Source organism: Elaeis guineensis, chromosome 3 (genome assembly GCF_000442705.2).
Source record: "Elaeis guineensis isolate ETL-2024a chromosome 3, EG11, whole genome shotgun sequence".
Classification (NCBI taxonomy): Eukaryota; Viridiplantae; Streptophyta; class Magnoliopsida; order Arecales; family Arecaceae; genus Elaeis; species Elaeis guineensis.
The window spans coordinates 4,315,188-4,341,911 of NC_025995.2; the positions used below are offsets into that span (position 1 = coordinate 4,315,188).

General features: G+C 37.2%; 1 protein-coding gene and 1 long non-coding RNA gene across 5 annotated transcripts; one reads left to right on the forward strand and one right to left on the reverse strand.

The window, feature by feature from the left end:
- Positions 1 to 14,774: 14,774 nt before the first annotated feature.
- On the reverse strand, positions 14,775 to 20,115 carry LOC105042339 (disease resistance protein RGA2-like). 2 transcript variants are annotated; one of them, XR_012139560.1, is made up of 3 exons: positions 15,633 to 20,115; positions 15,501 to 15,538; positions 14,775 to 15,151 (listed from the first exon to the last, which is right to left on the reverse strand). XR_012139560.1 is itself a non-coding variant. In XM_073253572.1 (2 exons), exon 1 carries the CDS (start codon positions 19,780 to 19,782, stop codon positions 15,673 to 15,675), a length of 4,110 nt encoding a protein of 1,369 aa, XP_073109673.1. In that variant the 5' UTR covers positions 19,783 to 20,115; the 3' UTR covers positions 14,775 to 15,151; positions 15,633 to 15,672. The 2 variants fall into 2 exon arrangements, 1 of the variants encoding a protein (XP_073109673.1); XM_073253572.1 differs by lacking the exon at positions 15,501 to 15,538.
- LOC140856401 (uncharacterized) lies at positions 17,071 to 23,703 on the forward strand. 3 transcript variants are annotated; one of them, XR_012139562.1, is made up of 3 exons: positions 17,071 to 17,304; positions 17,374 to 17,501; positions 23,209 to 23,703. It is a non-coding gene; the product is annotated as an uncharacterized lncRNA (long non-coding RNA). The 3 variants fall into 3 exon arrangements; XR_012139561.1 differs by lacking the exon at positions 23,209 to 23,703 and adding an exon at positions 20,307 to 23,198; XR_012139563.1 differs by lacking the exon at positions 23,209 to 23,703 and adding an exon at positions 20,655 to 23,198.
- The last annotated feature ends 3,021 nt before the right edge of the window (positions 23,704 to 26,724 follow it).

Consider the following 26,724-nt stretch of genomic DNA (forward strand, 5'->3'; position numbering starts at 1 on the left):
TGTTGGATTGTGTCACCTGATCAATTCGATTTGTACCTCATGAATTCTCTCTCTCTAATTGTCTCTCTCTACTGATTTTATAAAATCATGAAAAAAACCTCGATCCTATCACTTCGAATCCGATTTGATCTGATAGTCAAACTTTGGATCGTTTAGGTCCTAATTAGATTTTGATTAGATGAAATTAAGATGATCGGACCAATCTAAACCGTTGAAATATGGTATTCATATTCTTTCTAATTATTGAAATTGATTCTGTATAGGATTGTGGATGTTTGATCATGGGATATCACGATATGATCTATGAACAAAATTTTTGAAAGAAAATATATAGAATTATGTGGATTTATTGGAATACGTTCGAGGTAAGTAATGTTTCACTTTTTCTAGATTTATCGACAAATTATAATGTATTTTTTCTGACATGATTTGTGAAACGATGCATGAATTGGATGAATGATATTTTGTTATGAAATATCTTATTTGAAATGTTATGATGAAGCATGATTGAACATATTGATTCCATAATGTATTATATTGATTGATTTCGATACTACATGATTATATGTTTTATTATCGAAATTAGAATATGAAACATGATTTATGAAGAATTATAATATAAGAACAATATGAATTGACAACCTGACTATGTAAAGGATCCTGTCAATGGGGCATATACGTTGGCAATTGATTTGTCCTGAGGGTTTACGTCGCCAGAGAGACCAGCGGTTCCGAAGGACTTTGCTGCCAGATGATTCGCAGCTCACCGCAAGAAGATACACGGTGTTATGACCCTGCCACAGAGAAAATATGGTCATAGGTCATGGTTGACGAAAAGAATTTAAAACGAAAGAAATTGAAATCTGGAAAGAAACTTGAATTTTCGAAAAAAGAAATGAATTTGGCATAATTATATTGCATAATTGGAAATTGATTTCGAATTAATGAACTCTATATACTTATTTTCTATAAATGATTATTTACTTAAATACCTGATGAAATCTATTGAGAAGTGATCATTGCTTACTGGGCTGTCTAGCTCATTACTCCTATTTTATTATTTTTACAGATGTTGAGGATTAAGATGATACAAGATATAAATAGAAGAGTGATTAGAAGCAGAATCCCTATACTTTTATTTTAGGTGAAAGTCTTATTGAATTTGATGTAAGGCCTATGAATCATTGTTGAATTTATTGAGATATTAAAGAAGAAATTAGGTCGTTATGTTTTACTTTAAATTATTGACTAATTATTTCGCTGTTGTTTTAGAATAGCATGATAAGATGCCTTGCATGCTTATGGGAAGAGTTTTCTATGAGTATATGGCGGTTGCCATGACCTTCGATTCACAATCTCGGATCGGAGGTGCGACAAGAATCAAAAGACATGACTCATCAAATGTAGGTGGAATCTCAGCGAGCTAGAGCAAGTAGAAACTTGTAGTCTTGCATTGCTATTAAGCACAATAGTGAAGTTCTCAAGGAACAGAGGAAGGACGGCAATAGTAGGTGGTTTTCTTAAGCTTTCTTTACTTTGAGCACATCAATCCTTATTTTTTCATTGGATTGTAGTTGGGACAATCCATGTGATTTTAAGTTGATTGTGTAAAATAATCTGTATTCAGATTCCTTTGTGCACTGGAGATGCCTAAGTGATTTGTTTAGGTATCTGATTATCAGATCTAAAAAATATATATAATATGATGATTAGAGACGTTGTGATTTATTAAAACAATGGGTTTTCTCCTTCCCATCTTCGGCATGATGTTTAAAGCAAAGAAGTGCCTTTCATGATCTGTTCCCACTATATCCAGTAAAAAAGTGGGCAGATTGAAATGTATAGATTGGTTCTTCACCATATATGTTATTTCTCTTAATCATTACATTATTGTCATGTCTCTCACAATTTTGCACTATAGGTGCACATGGTTTTTACACATGCAATGTCAGGAATTAATTGGCCAATGGAATTTAGAATGTCAATAATGTAAATATTATTAGTTACATTACTTTGTCTCCAACTAGGATGATAATGCTATAATCCCAAAAATCAGTAATCTATTTCATTGCACAATGATGCCCAAGTTCTTTGATTACCCAAAGCACTCCTTAGGGCTGCGAATTGGCCCAGTTGACACAGTCCCAAACCAAATTAGACCTCATCTTGATGTGTATTTGAAGACACATGGGTTGAATTGGGGTCAAAAAATGGACCTGGTAAGAAAACCAGGTCAGATTTGGGTTTTGTGTTTTCCAAATTGACCTACCGCAGCCCATATATTATCCAGTCTAATTTGGATCAACACCCAGCCTGAACTGACCTATTTGGCATATGCGGCCCACTTCGAAAATCTGAATCAAAATTCTTCTTCTTCATCCTAATTATCTATCTTAATTTGGCGATCACTTTCTTATTATTTTTTGCTTTCCTTTGCTCTCTCAAAATCCCTAAATAAGTAAAAAGAAATATATGCTAAATTGTTCACGCAATTAAAAAGGCCTATACACATACACAGAGATACATACATAACTGGAGAAGGAGAATTGATTGTACTTTCAATATCTTGTTAATGATTGAAGACTTAATGATGATTCAAATAATTTGAAGACCAAGATCGATGCATGACATCAGAAGATACAATTAAAAGGAAACGATGTACTGCTGCTTCCTGATAGAGTACCTCGTAAAGTGTATCAACCATGGTCTTTTTTTTACATGTTCAATTTTTGTTCCATAGGAAAACTTCTAAAGTAAAGCAACTTTAGGCCTCAAACTTCCTGCTACACCTAGGAATGAAGGCCATATAATGGTAATAAGCTTAAATACAGGACTTTAAATAATTGCGATAAGCTTAGCTTTAGACTGGCTGTTTTAATTGTATGTTTTCTTTAAAATCTGGGCTGGGTGCTGGGGTGGAGTTTTATGGTCCATCTTATTCATATGATCTTCTAGGTACAATTTTTTTCCTTGGAGGCAATCAAAGAGTAATAAGAACATGGAATCACTTTTTGTATGGGAGCTATACCACAGACTGATCATGATTTACCACCTTTACTATATCTTTGTTTTTCTGTAGGATTAAAGAGTCCACATGATATATTGGTTAAACTTGATCAGTTCTCTTCATAAATGTGGAGGTAAGCTGTGGATCTATTCTCGGCTATAATCCCTTCTACTCTACTTGTCACGCATGGTATGTTTGCCAAGGTGCAACTGAGCTTGGCTCATCTCATTGATCTTCTGATGTTGGTGCTGGAGCATCGAACAAACTCAATTCAAGCTTGTTAGATCAGGATTTTGGAACTCCGGAACCTGTAGTGACGTGTTTATTTTCTTTTTTACTGTTCTTTTTGTTAGGATTTGACGCCTCGAGATTCAGCCCACATTGAGCCACAGCGAGGTTCGCGGGCGAAAAACGGAGTCCAACGAGACCAAGATCACCTGAAACGGAGCTCGGATGGAGGAGATACGAGCTTTCGAAGTCGGCACGAAAATCGAGCAGCGGAGGATCGCCGGCGACCGGCGGCGGGCGGCAGCGGCGCGGCCGCAGGCGGCGGAGCGCGGGACGCGCGTCCCAGGCCCGCGTGGGACGCGGGACCCAGGCCCGCGCGGGACGCGCGACCCAGGCCTGCGCGGGACGCGCGTCCCAGGCCCAGGCCCGCGCGGGACGCGCGACCCAGGCCCAGGCCCGTGCGGGACGCGCGACCCAGCGGCCTGCTGGCCCATCCCCGGTCCACCGTGGACCGAGTGGTCCACGGAGCGGTCTGTGGACCGCGTGGGCCGATTCCCACGCGTTTCTCGCGGTCCACGGCCCTATTTCGTGGACCGGAGCGCGATCTAAGGGCCGAGGACGCTCCCGGTCTTGATCCGACGTTCAGGAGGGTTCTTTGGCTTGGTTTAGGATTCCTAATCCTTCTCTAATCAAATTTAAACCAGGTTTAAGCCTTAAAAAAGGCCTGAGACGAACAGAGAAGCACCGGGTTCGGTTTCTCGCCGCCGTACGAACCGTGGAGAGAGAGAGAGGGGCGAGGGCGCTGTGAGAGAAGGAGCAGGAGGCTCCTGGACAGCGGTCGCCAGGCTCTTCAGGAGTTCAGGGGGGTCTCCAAGAGAGAGAGAGCTTTTGTGAGGGAACTTTATGTGAGAGAGAATTGGATGTACAAGGGTTGAGGGTGAGGTCTCCTCTTGTAAAATTTTCTTTTCATAGTGAAGTTTGCATGCCCCGTGGAGGCAAGCCCTTTTGTGGCTGATCCACGTATTTTGATTGTTTTTCCTTTTGTTTTGTTTCTTCTTTCTTCCTGCTGCATCGCATGGTACTGAAAGGATCTTGGGAGGTGGTGTCCTGGCCAGACATCCACCCAACACTTTTAATTCATATTAGTTAAATATACACTAGTCAGTTTGATGTCAATATGATTTTCATTCTAATAAGTGATAATGAAGGAAAATTTTGGTATTGGCAACATGTCCTTATGTGAATTGCTTCATATGTAGTTTTCAAAAATATGCCACAAACTGTAAATAATTGAAGTTTTTGGTCTTTATATGTAACTTCTAATTACTCTTATTTTCTCTTTTTTTTTTTTTTTCTTCCTTGCCCTTGTATTTACTAAGCAAGCTATATCTAGTTTCATGGCCTTCATATCGTAAAATTCAAAACCAAGTAATTGAGCTGTGGGTCCAATTTTAATTAACTACATACATGTACTCTACTTTTATTATTTTTTTGTGCTGTCACTACACTCATGGGTACCTCTGGTGCCATTTGCAAACTGTGTTAGGAAGTGGTCTTTCTAAATATTTGATTAACACTTGGGAATTCATTCTGGTCCTGTTCTGGGAAGTTGTGACCTTTACTTCTTGTTGGACGCCAAGTTTCAGTCATGTCTACATCGGCAGATACCGTTTCCTTGTGTTGTCATATTTTATTTCTATTGTCCTACTTTGTTTCTATTTCTTTTTTCTGAAAGCTGGCCATTGTTGATACTTCATTAGATTGTGCAACAACCTTTTTCTTGTGTTAAGCATGCAAAGCGATGCATTGGTTCTGAATTTAATACTGTTTCTTTTCCGACCAGACAGGGCCTAGAAATTCTCCATATTTGAAATTCTGCAAACATCCAACCAACGAAAAGCATGAGAACTAACTGAAATTGTTTTCAACCATGTGATGTACTTCAAACGTTTCCTTGTGCATGGTCTGGACTTCACAAAGTTTAGCTCACTATAGGAATCAATTCACTTTTGCCACCCTTTTTGCTTTCCAAGGTATTGCTTTTTTAGAATCTTCAAGCTGCAAATTATTGGCAAACGGAGATGGGAAGGAGAGATAGAAGAAGAGAGAAAGATGGAGATTTCAGTGGGAGAAGGAATGAATACCCTATAAGACCTATAGGATCCTTTCATTAATCTTCAGAGCCTTAATTTAAGAATTATATAACCACATTTCCCTCTAATTACAACCATATTTCCTTCTAATTAGGAAGATTACATTCCTGATTAGAGGGTTCTATAGCTCATTTCAACACTCCCCCTCAAGATGGGTTATAGATACCATAAAGACCCATCTTGTCATGAATAAATGAAAAAAAATGCAAATTAAGATCTTTCGTTAGAATGTCTGCCAGCTTACTAGCAGATCGTACATAAGGCATACAAATGATTCTGGCATCAAGCTTTTTCTTTGATAAAATATCGATCGATCTTGATGTATTTCGTCCGATCATGCTGAACTGGATTATTAGCAATATTGATCGCTGTCTTGTTGTCACAATACAGCATAAGTGATGTGACTGATAAAGATCTAGATCCAATAACAAGATCTGCAACCATAGAATTTCACACACACCATGTGCCATAGCTCGATACTCTGTCTTTGCAGTAGATCGAGCAACCACATTCTGTTTCTTGCTTCGTCAAGTAATTAGGTTACCTCCAACAAAAGTACAGTAACCTGAAGTAGAGCGACGGTCATCAAGTGATCCAGCCCAGTCAGCATCTGTATAACACTTCATCTGTAGGTTGCCATGACAAGAATAAAGCAAACCACGGCCAAGACAGCCTTTGAGGTATCAAAGTATCTATGTCACAGCATCTATACGAACTAAACATGGGTTGTGCATAAACTGACTTACCACACTAACGGCGAAAGCAATATCAGGCCGTGTATGAGACATAAATCAAACGCCCTATCAACCATTGGTAATGTTCTCGATCAACAGGAACACCGGCATCAGTTACTAGTCGATGATTTTGCTCGATAGAGTGGTAATATGTTGACATCCCAACATACCGATCTCTGTAAGAAGATTCAGAATGTATTTCCTTTGAGAGAGAAATTCTTTTTGAAGAACGAGAAACCTCTATCTCAAGAAAATATCGAAGATGTCCAAGATTTTTCACCTCAAACACCTGTGCCAGCTGAGCCTTCAAACAAGTTATCTCTTTAGAATCATCTCCTGTGATCATAATATCATCAACATAGACAATCAAAGTAGCAATCTTACCTCTATTGTGCCGAAAGAAGAGTGCGTGATTTGTATTTCTCTATTTATATCCCATCTGAATGATTGTCCGTCGGAAGTGATCGAACCAAGCATGAGGTGACTGCTTTAAACCATAAAGAGATCATCGTAACCGACGTACTTTGCCCACTGTCTGAGTAGTAGCACTGTTGGAATATCTATATATACCTCCTTTGAAAGTTCTTCACGAAGAAAAGCATTCTTTACATCGAGCTGGAGCAGATCCCATCCGAAGTTAGCAGCACATGATATAAGGGTTCTTACAGAGTTTATTTTTGCAATGGACGTAAAAGTTTCATCATAGTCAATGCCATAAGTTTGTATATATCTTTTTGCTACCAAACGAGCTTTGTAACCTTCAACAATACCCTCAGGTGTCCGCTTAACTGTGAAAATCCATTTACATCCCAAAATTTGTTTACCAGCTGGCAAAGATACAAGTTCCCATGTATTGTATTTTGTTAGTGCTCGCATCTCCTCAAGCATGGTGGCTTTCCAGTTGAGATCTTCCTTAGCAACCTTCCAGTTCTCCGGTATGGAGACAAAGGATAGAGAAGCTATAAAACTCTGATAAGATGGGGAGAGAGACTCATAGGATATAAAATTATTTGTACTCCACTGCATTCTTAAGTCAAGAGGGAATACCAGCATGACAAGTAGGCTTACGTAAAGCAATAGGAACATTCAGATCATCATTATCTAATGTAAAATGAATGGAAGATATAAGAGAATTACCATTCATCCTAGAAGGGGACATAGAAGATGAAGCCATTGGGTAAGGAGAGGGAGATCTGGAGATTGGAGAATGTGCAATAGGCTTTGAGAGGGGAGGTGAAATAAGTAAAATTAAAGCAACAAACTGTGACAGAGACTCAGACGCTTCCCTTTGAGTGTCAGAACCACCATCTGTCGTCTCCCCCTGAGTGTCAGAACCATCATCTGTAGTCTCTCCCTGAGTGTCAAAATCACCATCTGTAATAGTAGAACTGCCAACATCCACAGCAATAGGATCCCCTCCAGTAGAGAACTCCCCCTCTCGACCAGTACCAAAGCTGACGGGAGAGAAATAGGATATAGAAAATATATAAAATGGCTCAGACTCTCGAAATGTTACATCCATGTTGATAAGCAACTTTCGCTAGTTGGACACCAACATTTGTATCTTTTTGAGTGGAAGAATAGCCTACAAAAGTGTACTTGAGGGCACGTGCGTCAAGCTTGCCAATTGAAGGTCGATGATCCCGAACAAAATAAACACAACTAAATATCTTAGGGGGACATATGAAAGAATTAGTTCCTTGCAGGCATTCAAGAGGTGTCTTATAGTCCAAAGTTCGAAATGGCATTTGGTTAATCAGATATGCTGTAGTTAACACTGTTTTCTCCATAAAAACTTAGAAACATTTATAGAAAACATCAAACACCTTGTCACTTCAAACAAGTGCCTATTCTTTCTTTCAGCAACTTTATTTTGAGCCGGTGTATCAACATAAGTCGTTTGATGTATAATACCATTATTATGTGTATACTCCTCAAATTCTTTATTAAGATACTCTCTCTCATTATTAGAGTGAAAAATCTTAAGAGTTGCTCTATATTGAGTACCAATCATTTTATGAAAATCTCTAAATTACTGAAATATTTTATTCTTATTTTTCAATAGATAAACCCAAGTGCAATGACTGAAACAATCAATAAAAGTAATAAACCATCGATGATCAGAAATAACGGTGGTCCCACAGGGTCCTCACACATCAGAATGAACTACTTCAAATATTATTTTACTATGCAGGCCTGAGCCTGGATAAGTACTTTTGGTGTATTTAGCTAGTTCACAGGTATCACAGACTAGCTTCTCTTTATTATATGATGCAAAAATAATTGAAAATATATGAGCTAAGAGAGTAAATAGAAGATGACTAAGTCTGCGATGCTGAAGCAACAAGTCTCCCTCTCGTGAAAATGATACTGTCAAACTAGTCTCTGAGTAGCCTCTGGACACTCCTCCCTCCAAATAATAGAGCCCATTATGCATTACACCAGTTCAAGTTTCCTCCCCATCCTTGGCTCTTAAAAGACAATGTTTTTTGAAAAAAGTTACGGCACAATCAAGATCATTCTAATAGCACTAATGGATAGGAGATTGATAGAAAATCTAGGGATATGTAGAACAAATGATAATGGTAATTCGGAAGTGCATTTGATAGATCCTTTTCTAGAAATAGAGGCAAAGAAACTATCAGCAAGTTGAATTTTATCACAATCGAAACAAGGAATATAAGACAAAATCTCTAAAGGATCTAGTCCTATGATTGGATGCTCCAGAGTCAACTATCCATGAAGAAATTACTACAGTTAAGAGCATGAACTTGCTCACCGATATCTGTTTAGGCAAAATTATCCAGATAGAGAGAATTGGTTGGTTGATTTAGAGAATCTTTTATAAAAGTATTGCTTTCAGAAATATTTACACCAGATCTGAACTTTTTCAAAAGTTGTATTTCTTTGACTGATAATTCCCCTACAGAAGAAAAATGGGCATGATTATACTAACCTCGATCTTTACCAGAAAGATCACCTCCACAACCATGGCCTCTAGTCAGATGACAATGCAGGTCATAGCAGTAAGCTTTGATGTAATCCGGCTTATAATAGTGGTCACAAACCTTGACCCTACGAAGTCGAGATTGAGTCTCTTGAGCAGAATTGATAAGAGAAGAGCTTCCGAAAGTAGTTGGCTGTACCACAAGTGCAGAGTGTATAGCTGTGTTCGTAGAAGAAGATATAATGGCTAATCGAGTTTTTCACTAAGAATCAAAGAAATAGCTTCATCTAGAGTTGGCCACTCCTGTGTACTAAGACTAGAAGAGCATCGATACTCAAACTCCGAGTTTAGCCTATCCAAAAAATCCACAAGGCATTGATGCTCTATCCATTTGCGGAATACATCAACATCACCAAGATGAGTAGGGTTAAAGGGACTATAAAAATCAAAATCATTCCACTACTTCTTTAACTCTCCAACATACTCTATTATAGATCGGGCACCCTGAGTGAGTCTCCGAAACTCTCGTTGGGTCTTATGGGCATGCATACTATTGCCTTTATAGAAATAAGTTGTGGCTACAGCCGGCCACAACTCATAAGCATTCGTCAGTGCCTCTACTGCGTGAGCAATACTTGGTATCATAGAGGCAAGGAGCCATACTACAATTCCAGAGTTATTAGAATTCCACTGTCTTACAGCTATCCCATCTCCTTCTGATCTTTTTGCAGTCCCACTTATGAACCCCTCAAGATTGTAAGAATCTAATTAAATGAACATATCACATCCAACTCAAGTAGGTACCCAGCCCATCCAATTTGATCGAGTTAGCTTCTAAGGTGATCTTTGAAAACTCACCATCGGAGATACGAGACTCCATCATCCTAACCATCAACTTTTCTAAATCCTCCATGGTTAAAGGAGTTTTCTCATCGATTGCCAAAGAATACTCAAATGGTCAAGTAAACAAGTGCAATCTTGAGGGAAAAAAAGGTATTTGAAATTTTCTCACCAGATATGAGATAAACTCAAATGACGAATAAAAACTATCAAATGCCTACTCGCACGAAGGGCACCTCGACAATATTCAGAAACCCCCAAAGAAGACACTCCATCATTGCTCCAGAACAAGACTAAGCACCTTGGGATTGGAGGCACATGTGGTAGTAGAATAGACTGTAATGTAGGTGCTCCAGCCTCTTGCTGCCTTTTTTTTTTTGAAGAAAAAAGGAAATCAACTAAATATTAGTAAAGAAGGAAGGGGCTGACCTCTTCCATTCTTGATCCCATGGTTCACGGGTGAGGTCCATCAGCAAGGGCAGCGACGGCGATAGATTGCTATGGCTTCTATGCTTAACATTTGAATGTTTTGATATTTGAAAATCCATCACCCACTAAGAAAATATGTTCCATGTTGGGTTTGTCCACTTTGCCACACCATATACAAGGCTTATTATATCCAGAGGTGTCACAGGCTTATCAAATATTATATGTATCTTGACATTTAGTATGACCTATCAAAATATATCTTCACATTGGTTTGGTTCGCTAGCTTATATTTGCTCTTTTACTTATATGTTGTTTCCAGGAGATGAAACAACTCACTTTATGAAACCTTATAGTCTTACTTTCTCATCAATATCTATCCTAGTCCATGAATAATCATATAGAGTTGCTCCCTGATTTTGTCGATTTACATCTTGTAACTAATTTGATAGTCATAACTAGTTTGGTAGTTTTCCTACTTGCCAACACATGTTATAAGGCTTATGATATCCTTAATAAATAGAGTTACCCTCATAACTCGAGCAGGTTACCCTCTTGTTCTAGAAAAATATATATTTTTCATGATAGGACCATCTATGTCCCAAAGTTGTTTTTGCTAGATTTTGGCACCAATTTATAGAAAATTGAAAACCAATTGAACGTGAGTCTTGACATACCTAAGGTCCTCCAAGGGAACGATAGTATTCAATTTAGCAAAAGCTGTTTGGACTAAGGTTTGCCTTACCGGTGCGTACCTACGCATACCGAGCAATGCATGCTTTACCCATATCGAGTTGTCAGCTTGTGTCAGGTTGTGCTCTTTGCTGTCTCGAGCCTAGCTCCAACATTTCCTCCAAGACTCCCACCCTTGATGTTGACATTGTCGGCCATCAACAACATTCATATGCTTATCCTCCCTCCCTCCCTCTCTCTCTCTCATTCGCCACTCACCTTCCCTCGTCTTCCTACTGACCACCACATCCCACCACTTCACCTTCACCTTCTACCCGTCCTCACATCACCTTGCCCCACTGGTTGAAAGGTAAGGAAAAAAATTAATCCAAACGAGGACTACAGAGTGAGGTTTGCCCTGCTTATGGCATTTATGTTGGTATCTTGTAGGATGAAATCTGGCTTCCTTTTGAGCCACAAACCGTGGCTTCCTGATTGGTTGATTCATTTGGTGATCACTGTCATAGAAGACCTGGTATCCAAGCTTCCCAAAGACCTTATGGACAGATATATAGTTCTTCTAATTCTCCTCTAGTTTTTCTTCAGCATAACTGTAACAGAAAATGACACTCAAATACGCTCCAAATGACTGCCGTTATTCATCTGGTATAATATTACAGGATTTGGCCTTGTGATCCCAAGCAGCATGCATTTGCACCATCTAATTTTGTTGTCCTTGAGGTTTAATTGGTCCCCATTGATTTGTGCTCTCAGCCATTTTATTGTACCATGGATATGTTGATGTGTAACCTATTCATTTTTTATATCCAAATCTTTGTTATTCTTTAAAGAATGTGTTTGGTATCTTGCAGTAGTTGAGGACTGTTGGTATTTTTGCCAGTTGTCTGGATGTCTCAACTCTCAACTTCTAATAAGATCAGGATTTGGAACGTTTTCCTACTTTTGCTTACAAAAGCAGGACATGATTTTTACAAGCTTTATGCTCATATTCATGGAATGTTGTTGAAAAAAAAATGTGTTTCTTAAAATAGAGGGCTGATTTAGAAGTTGCATGTTACAGATGACTGAGGTGAAGTACATTGGGCCTTTCAAAGTTTCTCACCTGCTTGAGTGGAAAAGAGGTGGTCTGCAGGTGTTCATCAAAGCTTATGCTTGAAATTATTTTGTTAATAAAATCAGGGTGGGTTAGAAACGGTGTATCAGAAGCTGTTAAGATTGTTCTTATGTCTTTTTTTTTTTTTGATGTAAAAAGATTATTCTTACATATCTTATGACTATTGGCAGATATTGGATTGCAGTTTGGAGATATATTTGCAAGAGAATCATTTAAGAATCATTTAAGATTCTTACATGTCTTATGACTATTGCAGTTTAAGATATTGAATTTTTCTTCTTTCATCCATCTTGTTTCAGGGCCATCCCATCTCTATTTTTGTTTTTGAAGATTATGAGAATCATAATCTATTTAATAATATTAACCTTACATTTGGTACGGAGAATCGATTGGAAGAAGGATTGACGAGAGAGAGGATGGATGGAAGATTTCTCTCTTCCTTTGGCATAGAAGGAACGAAAGAAAGGAGGATAATATTTATATGATATTTTAAATAAATTATTTTTTATTTTAAAAGATATTATTATGAATTTAGTATATTTATTTATTATATAAATTTATAATTTTTATAAAATATAATTATATTAAAAATTAATAAATATTTAATTTAATTTAATAAATAATTTTAATTTAATCTAATTTAATAATAATTTAATTTTAATTTTATTTACATATATTGGTTATATAAGTAACTAATTAATATGTAATTCAATTTAAATAGTTATCTAATTCTATACAAATAGCTAATTAAAAATAGCAAATATAATTAGAAAATCGAGCATGATTTTAATTATTTACTTATAGTTATATAATTATATACTGAAATTAAAATTAATAGTAATGAAATTTAATTCTATAGGATTAATATTATAGATAAAATAAAAAATATATAAAATGAATGAAAATGTAAAAAAGTGTTCAATCTTATCAAAAAATTAATAAAGAATAATTTTATTAATATAGATTTCTACTTCTTATATATTCCATCCATTTTTCTTTACATCTTTGTAAATTAGATGATGCAAATTAGTAGAATAGGATAGATGGATAATCTTTTTTTTTGTCATTCATTCTTTTTAAAATTTTTTAAACCAAATGATGGATAGAGGATATCTATCCTTCGAATCCCATCCATCATCTCCCATAACCTAAATACAAGAAGGACAGTGTAGCTCAACACATGCCATGCCTTCCTATATCTTTGTTAGCAACATGAAAAAAGATGTATGTGCTCTCTTGATCCCTTGTCACCACTTCATGCACACCTTAGAAAATTATTAGGTGGACTAGATGGATTTAGAGTGAAATTACTCAGGTGGATTTATTTTTCTTAGGATGAAATTATTATGTATTTTATTTTATCCTGGATGCATGATAGGTTTTGTCCATCTTACTACTTTCCGTTTTACTCTTGCTCTCCATTCCTCCGTATGTAGACACCATTCGGTATGGTTGCTTGTTTGGCGAGTGTGGTTTGAAGAAAGGAGGGATGCTATTGCCTTCTATTTCTTCAAGTCTGTGTCCAGCACCATCTCCTCCCCCTCTCATTTTGTGTGTCCTCCCTAACCTCTACGATTTTGTCCTCTCTGCAATCTCCACCTTAAAGTGGTGGTCAATTGCTGATAGTTGTTAGATCTAGCCTCCAAAAGAATTCTTTTTTTTCCTTATTTTGTTGTTGAGCCTCACCTCTATGTTGCCTCTAGTAAGCGGGCTCTAAGATTGGCAAAGATGCTATATATCCCATGATGGCATCTTGGTGTCCTCCGCTTCCTTGTCTATATTGGGGAAATATGTTGCAGCAGGGCCACGACCGCCTCTCCTTGTCTCTCTCTCTCTCTTTTATCCTCCTCTCTCTTTATCTCTCTATCTCACTCTCTAACCTTCTCTCCCTCCCCCTTTCTCCACTATTTTAGGGATGGGGTGGGTTTTGGCTAAAGAAAGTAAGGACTCAAGGTAGTTTGTTTTCTATTCCGCTACGGCTGCAAAACTTGCCACCGTAAATAACCAATCATATTTGTCCACATAACATGTACCATTCTTTATTCCACATGCCATTACATAATTTTTTTTAACTAATATGTATAGTAGATTGTAGCATTTATGGATATAATATAAAAAGACATTATGAGAAGTAGGCATTGTGATAAAAGATTATCACCTCAAGCCTGATTGCTTATTTTATCCTCAGAAGTATCGCTTACCTTATCCTAAGAAATTTTTCTTTGACAGGCATTCTTTGTGATGCCATATGCAATTTTGATGTAAGACATTATTTGGATCAGAAGGTTTTGTAAGAGTTCCGAGATAGGGAAAGCGAAGGCATCATCACTTATTGGTAGTATTTACTAACACATGACATTTTTATAAAAATGAAGAAATTTTAAATGTTCATTTCTGAAAAATGAAAACAACTAATAATGCAACATGGTTTGAAAGTGATACAATATAATCCGGATGTTATATAATAAATAAATATGAAAGAAAATTGAGTGTATTGTTGTTCATGAAACAATACACCGATTACAGCAAAAGATCAAACAATTTATGGAATCCATTCATTCTCAGAACACAATTCAAGGAACAATGGGAATTCTTGTTTGAGAAAATGATAAATGATAAAGCAAAAGACAAGAGACATCAAAAATCTTAGATGACATTCTAACAATATAATTCTAGTGAAACCGTACATGAGTACACTATAAAAAGAAAAGGTAGAAGAAAAAAAAAAACCGTGACATTGTTATAATAACGATAATAGACAGCACATTTCGGAAGACCAAATAAATATAAATAGAAGCAAATATGGGTATCTTTGTTTATGAATTGAAAGCAAGCACTCTGATGCTTTTTGACTCCTTCCTTTTAGCATCATCTCTCTGGAGGCTATAAAAGATTTGCAAGCGCTAAATTAAGCTCCGCAAGGCTTTAAAAGTGGATCGGCACAATCATCAAGCTCCTTAAAGGTAACAATGATGGAGCTCCTTGAACCAGAGTACAATCTAGGAAGATCTGTCCATGGGCAAATAAAGGAGAACTAAATTAGAGATTCCATAACGTAGTAAAATTGTATGAACCTTCTAATCACTCTCACAGATTTTGTATAAAATGGTAAAATATATGAGAACAAGGAAGCGATCCAGTTGGTATATATTTGGATAAATCTAACAATTTTCAAACAAAATGGCAACAGTCATATTGGATCTTAAAATGTGCATTTTAAGTTAAATTTGCATATAAAGAAATGGAGAAAAAAAAAAAAAAGAACGAAGCAACAAATAGGATCCAACTTAATTCTGGACAAATGCTGACGTTCTTTTTTAGGAAGAGAGAAAACTAATATAATTCAAAAGGAGAATACCTTCCACTTCTCTCCTCTGTACCAGATACCACCGATTTCTGATAACAAACAATAAGTGCAAAAATGGAGAACAATTTTGTAGAAAAAAGATTAAAAAATAAAGAAAGGAGAGCAAAAAGAAAAGTGACACACCAGAAAAGGTAGTTTGCCTGTGAATGGGATTGTTAGCACCTCAGCTATGACCCGTGCAGCGTGCAAACCCAAATCGATCAAGAAATTTTGCAGCGAAGGTGCGTCTTTCATTCATTTCTTCTCTATTTTCTTCCTCTGGCCAGATGATGATTTCTTGGATGTGAGCAATCTTGTGCCAGTCCTCGCCTGTCTCCCTCTTGCATCGCCTCACTAGCTGGGGACAGCCTCTAATGATCAAGTATTGGAGTGCGGTTAGGTGTTGCAAGCCATCTGGCAGCATTGCCAGTTGGGGCAGGTTGGAGATTTCCAGGGCTTGGAGTGCGGTGAGATGTCGTAGGCCATCTGGCAAGATTTTCAGCTGGGGCAGGTTGGAGATATTCAGCTGTCGGAGTGCGGTGAGGTGTCGTAGGCCATCTGGCAGCATCGTCGGCTGGGGCAGGTTGGAGATAACCAATGTTTGGAGTGCGGTGAGGTATCGTAGGCCATCTGGCAGCATTGCTAGCTGGGGCAGGTTGGAGATAACCAATGTTTGGAGTGCGGCGAGGTGTCGTAGGCAATCTGGCAGCATTGCTAGCTGGGGCAGGTTGGAGATAACCAATGTTTGGAGTGCGGCGAGGTGTCGTAGGACATCTGGCAGCATTTTCAGCTGGGGCAGGTTGGAGATACGCAGCTCTTGGAGTGTGGTGAGATGTTGCAGGTTATCTGGTAGCATTTTCAGCTGGGGCAGGTTGGAGATACGCAGCTCTTGGAGTGTGGTGAGAGGTTGCAGGTTATCTGGTAGCATTGCTAGGTTGGGACAATCCTTTATTCGTAGATGTCGGAGTGAGGTTAGGCCTCCTACCCACTCTGGCAAAGAAGTCAACATGCCGGCTTCTTTTATCCTTAAATATTCAAGGGTAGGGAAATAGGGGGTGGGCTGCTGTTGCTTCCTTCCTCCTCCCTCCAGACTTCTTAGATTTCTGTTTCTCACTAAATCAAGGGTTTGGAGTGAGGGCAGGTACATAATATCCTCCGGCAAACATGTTAGCTCATCACATTCTTCAATTCGTAGCTTTTCCAAGGCGGTGAGGTATTGCAGCCCATCCCACCCCCCAGATGATGATGATATTCCACAGCTGTTAATAGACAGGGATGTGAGTTTGGACCACCCTGCAAGGCTCCCTGCTGATAATAGCATCTCATTGCTGCTTGTTATTTCAAAAATCTCCACAGAGCATAGGATACATGGCTGCACGGCTAATTTGGGGCATGATTCTATCCTCAACTTGGTAAGGCGAGGGCATGATTCTGCATGCCATTTTTCCAAATCGGGCATGTCTTCTAAAGTCAAATTCTCTAGTGACGGGAATGTGATGCCGCCACCATCCCCATAAAACTCTTCTCCGATTCTCCTCACGGCATGCATTTTACGCAATTTCAATTTCCTTAATGAGGGCCATGGACCAAGTGGAAGATGTTCACACCTCTTGAGATCCCCCATCGTAAGCTCAACTATATTTGGGAAAGAAGGTGACATCCAATTGGGTAATCTGGTGCCTATATAAGAATAGATTTCCAACTTCTCCAGATTATGGTGAGGTTGGAGCCTTTCAAATACACCCTCTGCCACTTCCACTTCAGTAGATGATGGTTCATGTTCCTCACCCCCACCTTTGTTCCACTCAAGTCTCAGGTAATTCAATCTCGTCTTTGCCCTCAGGTTTGCTTGCATGGCTTCATCTGGATCTTTCACATGATGCAGATTCTTAATTTCCAAGCTACCACGAATAGAGTTCAGATGTTGCAGCTCCGCGATGGTGCATCCATTCTCCTGAGCAACAATGAACATCGGCAATGTCTCAAGGTTACCCAACCGGCCCAAGCCACGAGGTATGCAATCCAAATTGTCACAGCCTCTTATATCTAGGTGTCTGAGGTTGCCTAGATTACTTATACCTTCAGGCAATTCTTTTAGCATCCAGCAATAGGAAAGATTCAATGTCTGCAAACTGGAAAGTCTGGTGATCGAGGTAGGTAACGTTGTAATCTGAAAACACGATGATATATCCATATATCTAAGGTTGCATAGGTTACCTATACCTTCAGGCAATTCTTTTAGCATATTGCAATTTGGGAGATTCAATGTCTGCAAATTGGAAAGTCTGGTGATTGAGGGAGGTAATGTTGTAATATTAGGACAGCATGATATATCCATATATCTAAGGTTGCACAGGTTACCTATACCTTCAGGCAATTCTTTTAGCATACTGCAATCTCGAAGATTCAATGTCTGCAAATTGTAAAGTTTGGTGATCAAGGTAGGCAATGTTGAAATCTGAGCTGGCGATAAGTCAATGAATCGTAGATGCTTTAATCTGCTTATTCTATTAGACAACTTCGCAATTCCACTGGAATTTAAGCCCAATGCACGTAACTGGGTGAAAGTTTTTGTTGCAATGAAGATAAATTCATCCACATCAACGTTACTACGATATTCTGCCTTTAACAAAAAAAGCGATCTCAATTTTTTGGCTTCATAAGTTGTCTTGAAATCAATTGATGACCCAGAAGAATATGGTATCGATAGATAACGACATTCAAGTGAAATGCTCTTCATACCCCCCTGCATGACTAAAGCTTCATCCTTTGTGATGGAACATGCAAGATCATGGACTAAATCATGCATCTTACAAGTCCCTCGATTATTGTACTTATCCATTTGGACATCTTGAAAGAATGATCTCGACAACAAATTATCAAAGTATTGCTTGCCAATGTCCTCAGCATTTTGAGAAGTACCTGATGTATCTATGAGTCCTTCAGCCATCCACAATTGAATCAATCTCTCGATTTCAATTTCATGATCTTTCTGGAACACAGAACAGTACGTGAAACACCGCTTCAAGTGAGAAGGTAAATGATCATAACTTAACTTTAGTACATGGAGAATTCCAGCTTCGCCTATGGGTAACCCTCCTACTTCAAAATCTTTACAGATAGCTGACCACTCCTGTACCTTTGTGTAAGAGTTCATCAGACTTCCAAGAGCTTTTGCTGCTAAAGGCAGACCTCCACACTTTTTAATGATCTCCCATCCAATTTTCTCCAATTCTCGGTTATCTTCTTCCCTCTCAGACCTAAATGCCCTTTGCTTGAACAGACACCAGCAATCCTCATCTTGCAACCCTTGCAATCGATGTACTGAGACGGTTCCGATTGTAGATGCACCAGAAACAGCAGTTTCAATGCGTGTTGTTACTATGATCTTGCTTCCTAATTTGGCATGTATGAACAAAGGTTTTAGTTGTTCCCACTCCGATTCCTTATCGTTCCATAAATCATCTAAAACCAAAAGAAATCTTTTTGTTCTCAATTTTTCATCCAAGAAAGTTGACATGGTTTGCAAGTTTGAGAAAATGCTCTGCTCCCCTTTAAGTTGTTCAATCATTGCCCGCAAGACCATTTTCCCGTCAAAAGTTTCACCCACACACACCCACATTCGAAGCTCAAATTGCTCCTTAATCCTCTCATTGTTGTAGACTAATTGAGCAAGGGTTGTCTTTCCAATTCCACCAAGGCCAACTATTGTAAGGATGGAGATATTTTTGTCATTATCTCTGTCAACTAAGAACTCCATGACCTGTTTTTCATCTTCATCTCGTCCATAAATTTTTGGTTCGCTCACCAATGAGGTGGTCTCACGGTCCACAGGTCTATCTGAGTCAGATTTGATCACCATCAAATCAAAATCCTTGTTCTCCTTTGCAATTTCATCAAATCTCTCCCTAATTTCACTTATCTTGCCACCAATTTTATATCGAAATGCGATTGGATTGTTTGAGGAAAAGAAGTCACGCACCTTTCCAGTCATGCGGTCATATCTCTCCATTCTTCGCCGCAGTGCTTCAGTTTGGAACTCATCCACCACATCGTCAGCATCTAAAGCTGCATCTTTGAGTTTCTTCAACCAACTTTGCAGAGCTTTGTTGGTGATAGATTTCTTCTCTGCATCATCAAGCACGTTCTGGATCGTTGATAACTTGCTCTGCAACTTCTCCATGTCGGTGTAGACGCTCCTCGCCAGTCCCAGATCCTTCCATAGCCCAGAGGCCAACTTCTCCACCACCATTTCGACAGCAGCACCGGCAGCTGTTACTGCTAATTCTGCCATGATTCTAGAGGATGATTGGAGAACCAATTAAAGCTACGATCTCTGAGGTCAAGCTTTGGTGAATTAATGGGGAATATGGACAGACACCTGGGTTCAGATTGTATCTTCGGCGCAAAAGAATGATTCACCTTCTTTCATGACATCCATCGTTGGATTGCCCAACAGCCACTTTGAGATCTGTACAAGCAGCCGATGGAAGAGGGAGGTTGGTATTGCGAAAGAAGGTGAATCATTCCTTCGTCCGAAGATGAGGAAGAAGCTTGGCACGCGGTGGACTCTGCCGGGCGAGAAATTGCCAAGACAATAAGCCGAGGATAACGCCAAAGAGCCTGGTAATCTTTTAATGTCTAAAAGACCGATGATGGACTTGCCATTTCATTTATTTATTTATTTCGTTTCCTTTGAGGCCTTGGACGGCAGAAGTGGAGCCCCTGCCAACGAGGATGGCAATGGCTCCCAACCGGCAGTGGCTCATCTTTCATTTATTTTATTTATTTATTTATTGTATTTTTATCTTAAAAAAGTGACCTTGGAGTCGTGATACCGGGATGGATCACATGGATGCTGCATCTACCAAATTTGAATAATGGCGAGGAAGAAGCTTTGCAAGTGATGGACTGAGCTAGGCGAGAAAAATGCCAAGGCAACAGACGAAGCATAATGCCAAATAGCAAAGAAAACAAATGAATAGAATAAGAAACAAAATGGTTTAGTATCAGTTAAAGGTAGATAATCTTGTATGGTTCTTTTTTTTCGTGGGCGGTGTTGGAAATAAATACATACGGAGCACATGAGAGGTCATAGGTGATGATAGGCTGAAAGTAGATTGGAATCATGTAAATGTTTATTGTCATTTTTTTTTTTGATGATAGATACAAGTGAATGTTGTCAGAAAAGGCTACTAAATGGATAGAGGCCAACTTCTTCACCACCATTTCGACAACAGGACTGGCAGCTGTTACTGCTAATTCAGCCATGATTTTGACGGATGGTTGGAGTAACAGATCGGAGAACTAACAAAAGCTTTGATCTTCTTTACTGAGGTCTTGATTCAAATAAATGGAGACTTGTATGTGGTGGTTCAATCGTCCAACACCAATAATTGAGAGGAAGTGGCGAGGACCTCTCAGAAAAAAACATGTGACAGGAGGAAGCCAGGAGAAGAATTATTGGAGAGAAAAAGTGGGGGACGTGCTATTGGTGGATCTCTGGGGCAATATTTTGGAGACAGCTGGTTTGATGGTGATGGAGTATACTAGGTCTTGGAGCCGGACAACCAGGCGCTCAATGGAATCGATGAAGTACAATGCAAGTAGAACAATGTGAGGGCCATGGAGCATTTTTGCTACCTTTCAAGTTGCACTTTAAACACCACTAAGATATTCTTTAGCGGAAAACACTGAAAGTATTCCGACAAGAATTTAGGTTTCATTTGATAGCTCACAATCTATTCAGATTATAATTTAATATGATAATTTAGATTATTATATTTGATATACCTTTTAAGCAACGTTTCAGATTGCTTCATAGAAAACAATCTGAATTATCTTGAGAAAAGATGGCTATCCAAATTATCACTTCTTTGATAATATTGTAATAAAATTTTAAATAAAATTATCTCTCAAAAAAATTATACAAAATCTATTGTCCAACTCTCTCTCTCTCTCTCCTCCACCCTCCTCCGTGTGTGCCTCCAGCCTGTGGCTCCTCCATCTTCCTTTGCTTGTACCTTAGAGTTGGATATGCAATCTTGGCTTTTGGGATCATCATGGGCTTTGCAAATCTATTTTGTGGGTATGCTAATCATTCTAGTTTTTTAATCCATATCAAGTGCTTTTCTTGATAAAAAAATATTTTAATTCATTCAAAATCAAAAAATTGAGAAACTGTCCTCTGCAACAAGCTTTATGTGGGAATTATTGGAAGTAGCTGTGCACTATACCTGATGCCCAGAACTCATCATTCTTTGAAATCCGACGGCCAAAGCATTGCACCAAAAAAAGCATTTCACAATGGAGACCCATGCGACAAGAGGATTGGGGCAATTTGGAATGATAATGCCATACATAGCGCATCTCTATTGTAAGGAACCAATTCTAAGATTTTCTTGGCACCGACTTTGAGCCCAAAAACATTTTTTGCCTCAGTCTCATCATTTTGCAAGATGGACCTCTAATTTCAATATTGCGTAGAAGGATTTAATTGCAGGAACAATGGTAGAAGAAAAAAAAAAAGCTACTATGAGGATTTATATATGCAAAAGATATTTTCAAGAGACATATGAGGAAAAAATTGCAATATATTACAAAATTTGTAATATGTATGTAAAATTTATTAGTAAAATATATTTAATACAAATAGAAATAGATCCCATCTAAATTAGTCCATTCTAAATAAAATTTCATGGAACTTAATTTTAAACATTTACTCTTGCATGGGATAGAATTTCTACTACTTTCTTTGACAAGGATGAATATGCAATTAATGTTCAATTGGCATACTACCTATTTGACAACATCAAAAAGCAGCCTAAAGTCTATTTGGTTGCCTATCTCAAGCTCAAGAAAAAATTTCTAGACCTCTAAGGATAATGGCAAACTAGAAAAATTGAGAAAATGGGTTTTCTCAAATTTAACCAAAAAGAAATCTAGAAATTAGATTCTTTTCCCTGTTCTTTTTATATTAATTTAGATAGTTCCTTTTATATTAATTTAGGTAGAACCAAGTTAACGTAATTAAATTGTTGGGTGAATAAAGAACTATGGACTGGTTTGGTTTGCGGAAAAAAGGGGAGAAGTATGGTCAATGGAAACATAGAAAATGACTGCATGTTTGGTTGATATTTTCAAAATAAGAGAGAGAGAAAGTAGCATATTTAGATTTTTTTTTCAAATATAGCTCTATTCAAAGGAGAGAGATGGGTAAAGATGATTGATCTTCTTTTATGAGCCTAACTGTTTAGTGGGTCTTGATGCTTTGAGATCAGTACATGGAGTTTAACGTTGCACAAGTGAATGGAGCAAATCTGACTCTAGGCACTCATCCATATTTAGGTTTTTTTTTACTTTTGATCTTATCTTGGTTTGTTGAGAGAGAGGAGGAGAAATCAGGCCTTCCTCTATCCTCATGCAAGTCCTCGAGGCCCTCCTTCATTTTGGTAAACTTATATTTCAGTATCTGTTTAATTCTATATATGTTGGATAATGCTTAACGTAGAACATTAGTTATTTGGGTACAGACTTCTACACATTTATTCCGTTTTTGGTCATTGCAAGTTAGACAAACTTGCAGTGGAGCACCGTTAACCAAACTCATATACTGGATTAACATAGAAATATACAATGTACCTTGGAATGTAATTAAAAAAAAAAATCACAATCTGTTTTATTCTGGTGATATGATGCCATTGTTGTGAACCATGTACAGTGTTTTGCAGTACTTCGGCAAATAACAAACACAAAAATAAGATAGTGAAGGTGCAAAGCTTAGGACACGTGCCAAATCAAAGTGAAGAAGGGAAGAAGAATCGCAAAGCAATATTTTCAAATCAAGAGGGACATAATAGAGTAATCATGAAGATTTAAATTATGAAGGACATTATGGTTGACTGGATAACTTAAGGATGCACCATTTCGCAAGGTTCCCTCGTGCCATCACTAGCGAAAACAGCAGCACCATATGGAGAACCCCCTCCGATGTCATCCATCTTGAACAGACCTACTCCGAAAGTGTAACTGATGGGAGCATATAACATCCCATGGGGGGCTTACTGGGTGATTGCAGTCTATCTGTAAAAATAAAAATAGAGGTATAATTTAGCTGCTGACGACATCAACTTCCCAAAATTTTCAAAAAAAAAAAGAGAAAAGAAAAAGAAGCTATAGCTCATGGAGCAAGTAATGGATCTCCTTCAGATGTTGGAGTTAATATAGTTTAACCCAATTTTGAGAAAGGTTCGAAGTTTTTTTTATGCACCAACAACAGTTGATGGAATCAAAACCACAATTAAAAATGTCGCCTTTAAAGATAAGAACATGCAATATGTGCAGTACTAAAATGTCAGAAATTTGTTAAGCCCTTTCACAATTAAGCAATTTAGCATTAATAATTAGCAAATAGCTCATCCACTTGATCTTGGAGGCTCGCAATTAACTCCTCTGTTCTACATAACTTAGCAACATTCACAAGAGCAAAGATAGAGCAGTCTTGGAAAGCCAGAAGACAGGTAATTTTATGTTTGGCATTCCAAATTATCTCTTTTTTTCCCTGTGATTTTCAGAAAACCAACAAGCAGCTCAAAATCAAGGTTTTCAATGGACAGATCCTCATTTTTATTAAAAAAAAATAGATATGCAGAGAAACAGAACCTTGCCGAGACCACCGAGTTTCTCAGCATAAATGCATCAAATCTCAATGGACTCAGAGTTTCTTTTAAGAAGCTAAAAACAGAAAATCCTAATATATTCTTATAGTGAAATGGATTTTCTTTTTATAAACATATGTATATTATTGCCATCATATAGCAATTTTTTGACTAAATCTTCCAACAATATGTAATAATCATATGATTCCACTAAACAAATCATCATTTTATAAAAAATAATGGATAGACAGAGAAGAAAAATCTTTAGTAGACTACTCACCAGATGTTTCATCAGAGATGTGTGAAAATCAATAGACTCATACCTCCTAGAAAAGTAAGAACACCAAATTCAAAAATGTTGTTATGGGTGATCATTATAAACAAATAATAAATTATTGCCATCCATAATTCTTTGCTCGATATCTTCAAACGAATGTAAAAATGACCATGTGATTTCAAAATTAATCCAGCCAATTCAACCACAACTACATAAGAACTAATTTAACAGAAATCTTTATGCCAAGAGCGGATCAATCCTACACAAAATATAAGCAATGGAAGTACCACGTGCTCTTTCTAAGAAATAAGCCAAGATCTGTTTTTGCCTCTCAAACATTCATTTAGTGAGCCAAAATATTGTTCCCTGACCTTTGATCATCCCCACTTGCATCAATTTACCAAAGCTAGGCACCTAAGAGACACTGCATAGTAGAGGCCATCAGGACCAAATATGATCCTACATGCTAGGCTTTAAGGTGGGTACTGTTTATGCATTGGGAACCTCAAGCCAGCATCAAGCTCAGATAGCCACCAGCCACATGCCAAGAACAATCCTTGTGTCACGGCCCAGCCCATAGGGCCCATGCCAAGGACAATCCTTGTGTTGACCTTAGAATAAAGAGAAAGATATTAATGTGTTGTGTTGAATAATTCGATGATTTTGGAATGTTAAACTTATATAGTTGAAAATCATGATAATTTTTTTAATTTCGATGATAATTATCTGAGTATTATAAATTTTGGACTTATCAAAAGAAAGTTAATTAGGGTATGATCTAAGAAAAAATTACATCATATGAGAGAGAAATATTTTTGAGCATTGAACCTATAAGAGATCATATTTGAAACTCAATTTTAGATGAAAAATATACTTGAATTTTATTATAAGAATATGAGATACACATCTTGGTGAAATCTTTGGTTATTCAAAATATCATATTTGGATATGATTTCTTGATCTTTCAAGTTGCATTGAATTTCAAGTCAAAAATTTATTTTTCTAAGTGGATCAAAGTTATTTTGATATTGTTGTTAAATTGAAGAAGAAAATTTGTTTTGTCAGAGTATGATATATAGGTTATGATAAAATCTTTAAAAATTTATATTTTCATCTTTGGATTAAATTTCTTTTTTTTTTCTTGTGATTATTGAAGATAGTGGACTGTAATTCAAATCAAAATTTAGATTTCTGAGCTAATCTAAGGTATCTTGTTATTGTTAAATTTTGAATGACTTATATAAGGGATAAGATTTTGTATGGATTTATCGATTAATATTAAGGGCTGTGATGAAGAGAGCTCTACAAGAAATAACTAAGTTGATTCTATTTACAGAGATGTTGACTTTAGTTCTTCTAGTTTGTTTGAGTTGGAGTTAATTTTTTTTTTTTAAAAAAAATTGATTTAAAAATTATCTAAATGATTATAAAGTAAATCTAAGATAAACTCTGATTAATTCTAGACATATTGGATTCTTGAGGAGTGGGGAAGCTTATGTAATAAGTTCAAACATAGAAGGTGGATGAAGATTTAATTTTATTATGCTATGCCTAAGGGATAGTAATGACAAGGAAACTTAAAATTTTATCCTAAGTTTTATAAAAATTTAAAGATTGGATCTATTTTTGATTGATCTAACATACAAGGATATTCTTATCTTTTGATAAACTTATATAATTTGGTAAGTTAAGATCAGAGTGTGCAGCAAAAGCATGGTGGTTTAAATTAATTAGAAATATTAATTCTGTAAATCAAAAGATATTATGGAATATATTAGTTGCAAATAAGGAAGGATTTTATTGATAATGAAAGGATGCTACAGATTTTGACCTAATTTAATCATAGCCAGGTAATTTTTGTCAGTAGGTTATTTCATTGCAGATAATACCAAGAAGAATCCTAGACATCTCAAGTTTATTGTTAATAGCTTGATAATTCTGTTATTAGTGCAAACCTAGAATGTCTTGACACAGATCTCATTTTTTTTGAGATTTATTATTGTTACTCGAATTGATGTAGAAGGTTGAGGTTTTTCTAAGATGGCAGTCTAGTTGTTAAATTTGTTGGAAGGTCAAGAGAAGAAAGAAATCGATGATTGTGAAGAGTGCCCGATGTTTGGCCTTTTTTTATTTTCTATCATAGGTAGTCTGAGATAATTATGAATTCTGAGTGGAATATATTGGATAAAAAATTTTATTATGTTAATACAAACTCAAAATATTACTATTTTCAATATAAAAGAAATAGATTTGAGATTTCAAATAATTTTATTATATCAAGATCAAAATATATATATATATA

What these genes read in the sequence shown, in the direction of transcription:
- LOC105042339 (XM_073253572.1), bottom strand. Translation starts at nt 19,782, where the DNA reads ATGGCAGAATTAGCAGTAACAGCTGCCGGTGCTGCTGTCGAAATGGTG.